Source organism: Geotrypetes seraphini, chromosome 1, assembly GCF_902459505.1.
Source record: "Geotrypetes seraphini chromosome 1, aGeoSer1.1, whole genome shotgun sequence".
Lineage (NCBI taxonomy): Eukaryota > Metazoa > Chordata > Amphibia > Gymnophiona > Dermophiidae > Geotrypetes > Geotrypetes seraphini.
Genome location: NC_047084.1, coordinates 118,387,783 through 118,395,328, shown reverse-complemented (window position 1 = coordinate 118,395,328; position 7,546 = coordinate 118,387,783). Strand labels below are relative to the sequence as shown.

At 39.4% G+C, this 7,546-nt stretch overlaps 1 protein-coding gene across 1 annotated transcript in view; it reads left to right on the top strand.

The window, feature by feature from the left end:
* Window positions 1-6,091: 6,091 nt before the first annotated feature.
* LOC117352671 (natural killer cells antigen CD94-like) overlaps window positions 6,092-7,546 on the top strand; it is a 40,373-nt gene continuing 38,918 nt past the window's right edge. Inside the window, exon 1 of the mRNA XM_033929249.1 lies at window positions 6,092-6,208. Coding sequence (XP_033785140.1) covers window positions 6,139-6,208 — 70 coding nt within the window. The 5' untranslated portion in view covers window positions 6,092-6,138. The remainder of the gene's footprint in view (window positions 6,209-7,546) is intronic.

Here is a 7,546-nt window from a genome sequence, read left to right as displayed (position 1 = left end):
AAAAGCCTAGAGATGTGAGGAAGGAAAGTAGATCTGCAATGTTGGAATTCTTTTCCTGCTCAAGGTGTAGATTGACATCGCCGGCAAGAAGATTGTAGGTGCCAGCTACCGAGTTTGTGAGGAGGAATTCATAGAGATCTTCTTTTGCTAGGTTCCATTTGTTAAGGGGGGGGGGTAGAATACTGTAATGATCAGATTATCTTTACAGTCTTCTTTGGATATTTTCAGGTGAGAATTTTCAGGTCATTGGTTAATTTAGAGTCAAGAGTTTGAAACTGGAAGTGATCTCGAAGGATTATTGCTAAACCACCTCTCTTTGAGTTTCTTGATAAAGGAATAATTTTGTAATTTGAAGGTAGTAAGTCACCTATGATAGCGTCTTGATTGGATATTAGCCATGTTTCGGTTAAGAGTAGGATGTCTAGGTGGGTTCAGTGCGTTGTAAGTTTTTTAGGAGTCGTTTTCTTTTGTGCGATGGTCTAGAGGAGTGTTGGGTGGCATTAACCACGGTGATTGGGAAGGGACCTGATTCCATGTAGTCATGGAGGATACGAGGGGTGCGAAGTGATTTTTCAGGTCCAGTGATTCTGTCCCATGTGAAGTAGGTTGGGATAGGTTCAAATGCTAAGGCTCTAGAGATACAATTTCTCGTGCCAAGTAGGTAGAGAAGGAGGAGGGCTATAAACTTTCCTGTGAAGTCAGACATGTTGGCCCTTTAATTAAAAGAAAGAATTAAAGAGAATGGAGCTAGGTAATCTGCCGATCGATGGGAAGTGGAGCAGGCTGTATTCGATGGGAAGTGGAACAGGCTGTGTTCTGTGAGGATAGGGGGACGGATTGGTTGCCCTACCCCTCACAGAGCTGGTGAGAAAGATGGCCATGCGTTGGGTCAGGGCTAGAAGAAAATTAGTGGAGCTGGTAGTTAGTTGACCCTGCAAGTATTGGTTGGAATTGACCAGTAATTATTGGAATTAACTAGTTAATAGAATAGCCAGACATTCAGTAATTTAGTATTTCTTAGAGATAACTGATGTCGTGTAAGTAAATAGTATGTTATCCAGACATGTCAGTATTTGAGTTGTCCAGGCTAACTAGAGGTATGCAACTGATTATCTGGCGTCAGTTGATTATCTTTCTCAAGGGACCCTCGGTCACAAGGGGGCATCCGCTCAAACTCAGAGGAGGGAAATTCGATAGTGACGTAAGGAAGTATTTCTTCACAGAAAGGGTTGTAGATCACTGGAACAAGCTTCCAGAGCAGGTGATCAAGGCCACCAGTGTGCTTGACTTTAAGAATAAATGGGATGCCCTAGTGGGATCCTTACGAGGGTCGAGTTAAGGAACTAGGTCATTAGTACTCAGACTTAATGGGGTGGGTCAGTAGAGTGGGCAGACTTGATGGGCTATAGCCCTTTTCTGCCGTCATCTTTCTATGTTTCTATGTTTCTATACAAGCTATTAGAATATTATCGAGACTTGCCGGTACTTGAGTTAGTCGGGCATGCAAATACTTAGCTGCTTGGCCAGAGCTACAGGTGGTATCTCCAGAGCAGGAGGTAGGGCGTTTGAAGTCAGTCGTCAGCAGTAGGCTCCCACGGCCATGTAGGGCAGGATCTGGTAGCTGAGTGGGAGGTGGCGTGGTGTTGGGAGGCTTCTTTGAGCTCCGCTTGGTCGCTTCGCTAAGGCATGCGCCTTTGCCGTGCGCCTTAGCCGGCATGCCAAACGGCAGTGCGCCGTTCAGCTGTAGTCATTTAAGTGCTCCTGGCAGGTACTGGAGCATGCTCACACGCCCGGCCCAGTAGGAAGCAGACAGCCAGGAGCTCTGGTGGGTGTCGGTCTCAGTGCAGGTCGTCGGCGAGGCAGGGCAGCCCACATGACTTCCCCCATGTCTGTCTCAATAGCAGAGTTTAGGCTTCTCCAGGAAATTGTCCAAAATATTTTAAAACTTGGCTACACCACCCACCGATATCACATCATTCATCAACAAGTTCCTACTAACTTGATTAACCTTGCTCCAGTTAATTCTTTACAGTTGTCAAATATATTTTCACCCAAATGCACAATTCCAGCAATATCAAAGTTCTTAAAAATAGGTTTAATTAATGTCAGATCACTACGCACTAAACATCACATTATTAAAGATCTCATAACCAACCAATCATTTGATCTTTGTTGCATTGTAGAAACCTGGCTCATGGAAGGTGATGAAGCTTACCTCTCTTATGCTTCTCCCTCTAATTACAACTTTTGTTTTAATCATCGCATAGGTAAAAAGGGTGGAGGCCTTGCTATCATTTATAAATCCGATTTATCCTTAATAGTTGAAAGCGCCCAAGTCTTAGGTACCATTGAATATATCCAATTAAAACTTAATTCAAAGCCAAACATTAAGCTACTTCTATTATACAACCCTCCACCAATTAATCCGTCTACATTCTCTCAGTTATTATCAATTGTTTCAAACTTTGTCACAACCTCTCCTTTTCCTATTCTTCTTGGAGACTTTAATCTCCACTTTGATGATAAATCTAACCCTTACATCTCCGAATTTCTTGTTCACACAAATGATCTCAATCTTATACCATTAAAAATTGCCCCAACACATATAAAAGGACATACTCTAGATATGATTTTTGTCCCAGGGGATATACTTGATAACTTTTCCGATCTTGACATTTCCAAAGTTCCCTGGTCTGATCACAGTCTTATTCAATCAACAGTAGAAATTCTACCTTCTCAAGATCCACTTAGGTCCCCCAAAGTCATTAAAGTAAGAGATTTCCAAAATATCGATGACTCGCTTATCCCTTCACCATTACTTGACCTTGAAAACTTTAAATCCCTATCTATAAATGACCAACTACTGACCTGGAATAACACTTGTCAATCTCTTTTAGACAAAATAGCTCCAATAACAACTCAAATAATTTCTCCAAAAAAACAAAAAAATCCCTGGTTTAACTCTTCTCTTGCTTTACTAAAACGACAGTTACGATCGGCTGAACGTAAATGGCGCTCCAAACCTACACCATACAATCTGGACAATTACAAAAAACATTCTCAATATTATCGCCAAATGATCAACGACACTAAAAAGAAATTTTATAAGAAAAAAATTTCTATGACCAAGAATTCCTCATCTCTTTTCAAAATGTTAAAACAACTAACTATCTTTAAACACAAACCAGATATTGCTACAGAAGACTCTCCCACTGCCAACTGTTTAGCAAATTTTTTCTACACAAAAATTACATCAATTAGAGCAAATATATCTAACAACTCCTCTACTAACCCAGACGAAGATCAAATTAACTACACATCATTACAAGCTACTTGTTCTAGCTTTACCCTTCCAACTTTAACTGAATTAAAACAGTTTTTTCAAGCTATAAAACTTAAAGGTTCTAAAACTGACTCATTTCCTCCTTTTCTTCTAAAATGCTATTTTTCAATTTTCGGTCCAGTCATTCTTCAAATTATTCACAAAAGTCTGTCTACATCATCAATCCCAACAGATTGGAAACACTCTGCTCTTCTTCCAATTATTAAGGATTCCAAAACTAGTCTCCGTGATTGTGCAAATTATCGTCCAATAGCGAGTCTTCCATTTCTAGCAAAAATTACTGAAAAGATAGTATTTCAACAGTTATCAGATTTCGTAGATAAAACTCAGGTCTTACATCCCAACCAGGCAGGATTTCGTAAGAATCATTCAACAGAACATTCCTTATTAGGTCTTGTCACAACTATCCACTACTATTTGGATCAACATAAACCTGTGGTTCTCATTTCCTTAGATTTAGCGGCAGCCTTTGACACAATTGATCATCATCTATTACTCCACCGCCTTTCTTCCATTGGTATAAAAGATCATGTATTAGAATGGTTTCGTTCTTATTTCACAGATAGATCTTCTTCTGTGTATTTTAACAACTCTATTTCAAAAACATATCATACTAATTATGGAATACCACAAGGGTCCATATTGTCACCTCTACTGTTTAACATCTATTTGGCCCCTCTTTTAACCCTATGTCAATCCATAGGATTCACTGTGTACGCCTATGCTGATGATTTCCAACTTTTGCACCCCATTGATCCCTCTAGTTCCCAGGACATATTCGAAATCAACCATAAACTGGCTAAAATCCATAAGTGGTTGAATATTAATCAACTTTCTTTAAGTATCAATAAATCCACAACTGTGCTTTTCTCAGGGAAAGAAGGCGTTCAACTCATTAATCCAATCATAATCGATAACAAACCTCTTAATCACACTACTAATACAAAAATCTTGGGTGTCATAATAGACAATAATCTCACCTTTCGACCACACATTAGCTCTTTGGTTAAAAATTGCTTCTATAGACTAAGAATGATTCGTTCGCTGGTCCCCCTTCTTGATTCTCCATCTCTCAATACTCTAATTCACTCCCTAGTGATCTCAAAATTAGACTATTGTAACTCTTTATTAAAGGGGGCTTATCTCAAGGATATTAGGCGCCTCCAAATTATACAAAACACCGCAATAAAGGTAATTTCAGGTTCTAAAAAATTCGACCACGTCACGCCTCTACTCCAACATGCCCATTGGCTTCCCATTTCATATAGGATAACATTTAAAATAGCTCTTTTAGTCTTTAAGACATTAAAAAATAATACTCCAGCATTTATAGATAGACATCTGATTCCGTACAATTCGCCTAGAGTTCTCAGATCATCCTCACAGTCCACCCTATATGTTCCCTCTTTAAAAATCATTGGTACTCGCCGTGACTTGATTTTCTCGGTTACTGCTCCAACAATTTGGAACTCATTCCCTCTTTATTTAAGACTTGAACCAGACTTGCAAAAATTTAAGAATAGCTTAAAGTGTCTTCTTTTTAAAGAAGCCTTTAACTAAAAGTTTTTTATTTTTTTTTTTTGCTGGTTATTTCCTACTTTCATCACCCTTCATCAAATTAAGATCCCCTTCCCTTTTAACTTTTCTTCTGTTCTAAATTTTTTCTCCCTCACCTTCCTAATGTACTACCCCATTTTGGTTATTTTATTTTAAAATTGTATTTTTTCTTTCTTTCCTACCGTTTCATGTGGCATGTCACCCCAGTTTGTTTTTTACTTTTTTAAAGTAGTCATTTTTAATTTTAATGTATTTGTGATTTTATTGCCTTTGTAAAACGCTTTGTAATCTGAAAAGCGTTTAATCAAATATCATAATAAACTTGAAACTTAAACTTGAAACTAGACCACCTACTAAGACGTCAGAATCACATGTCCATCCATCTTTCCCCTCACAGAAAAGCTTACAGCATGGATTCCCTTTTCTAGATCTTTGATGAACTTACATGGATTCCCTTTCATGGATATTCTCTCCCCTAAAGTTCCTCTCTCCATTCTCCATCCCAGTCTTCCTATTCTTTCTTTCCCCATCTCTTCACTGGACTTTGAGCACACCAAATCATATCCTGTGTTTGCTGCTCTCTTCACCCCTTGCACTCCTTTAGACAAACAAGTCTTAAGGTCCCACTTTCCAAACAACGCTGAATCCCTCACTTAACTGCTCTCTTAATCTCATTTTCAGCCAGTCAGTCTTAAGTGTGCTACAAGTTTCAAAGGTCTGGCTAGGGTTTGTCTACTCGTCTAATTACTTCATAGTTACCTCTTATTCAACTAGGTTGCTAGATTAAATTGCTTTGATCCAAATCTAGCCCTAACCTGGTCAGTCAATTGGGTCCAGTTTAAAAAACGACTGCTTATAATTTGAAAACAGAATCTCTGAGGTCCAACATTTCAGTTGCTTACTCTACTCAGCAATCAGGCAGCACTACCCAATTCAATTGTTATTTGGTATTTTCTGGCCGTGGTATTTCACTGTATAATTTTATCAGACTTCCTGTCCGCCTGCACTTACCTTCATCTCTCCAACAGAGTAGGAGGTAATGGAAATGGCTGAGACAGTTACTTATTCTGAGCTACAATTCGGAAAGGCAAAAAGACTCAAACCCTCCCAATACTGCTCTACAGGTAAATATGCTGAGATGTTTCTCATATGAAGGGCCTGGATCTTATTTCTAAACTGTGCATAATTCCATGGAAGGTTCTTCAGTGCTGCAGGACGGGCAGGTCACGTACGCTGCCATGAGAGCCCCAGAGCCAAGGGAAGAAGAAAACAGTTCCACATTTCCAAGACCTAAAGAAACACAGCAAGGTAAGAACAGAAGCATTTGGCCATTTAAAGAAGAAATTTAGCATTTAACTTTATTAGAACGTATGTGTGGCAGAGATCAAATCTAAACAAACTTCTAGATGGAGTGTGTGGTACAGTGGTTAGGGCTATAGCCTCAGCACCCTAAGGTTGTGGGTTCAAATCTTGTACTTAATCCCCATTGCCCCAGGCACATTAGATAGAGTGGGAGCCCACCAGGGCAGTTAGGGAAAAATTTGTAATCCACATAGAAATTGTAGGATATGCAGAATATAAATTATAAAGTAAGTAAGAGACATATGTTGTGGGTCTAATTTAAATGGATCATCGTTTAGGGGAGACATTTCTTTCCTCAGACTAGAGGAAAGAGCCTAAAATCCGAACAAAATCAAGAGACATTAGGGTGAGCATATATTACGAATGCATGTTATTTCCAAGGCTAATTCCATACAATGTGCCCTATGGTGGTGAATGCAAAATAGTGACATTAGCACAGACAGAAAATGAGTAAATGACACTAGTGGAAAAATTAAACAATTAGAGCACATGAAGACAAGACTGGCTGTGTATGATACACAAGTTTGCCTCTTTGCAGTTAAGACTTAATGTGAAGAAGTGAAAAGTACTGTGTCCAGTTTTGGAGGTTGCATCTGTACAAGGATGCAAAAAAGACTTGAGGAAGGTGACAAAAATGGTACAGGGTTTATACCATAAGATATATGAGAAGAGACTGGAGGACATGAATATGAATACACTGGAAAAAAGAAGAGAGAGAAGTGATATGATATAGACCTTTAAGTACTTGAACGATATTAATTTTCAAAGAAACCTCTTTCAGAGACGTGGGGACAATAGAACTAGAGGGTATGATGGAGATTGCAGTAAGGTAGACTCAGGAGTAATGTTAGGAAATTCTTTTTTTTACAGAGAGGGTGGTAGATGCATGGAACGCCCTTCTGAGAGAGCTGGTAGAGTCTAAAACTGTGAATGAATTAAAAAATGCATGGGACAGACACAGGAGATGCTTAAATAGAAAGAAGATGGAAATACAACATAGAACCATGGCTGTTGAAGGCTTACCTTGAGCAAGAATAGTGGGAGCTGAGGCTGATGTGGTACAAACTGGTCTGAATGGTCTGCCCCACACAGTGAGAGACAAAAAAGAGTGGCCAAATTCAGCATGGAGGAACAGAGCCTGATGCTAGACAGATTTGTATAGTCTGTGTCCCTCATGTGGTGACAGACAGGTGAAGATTGGGCAACTCCAGTATGGGCTCATTTTATTTTCACATACTGTGAGTGTGTGTGTGTGTGTGGGGGGGGACTGCACAGCTTAGGAGG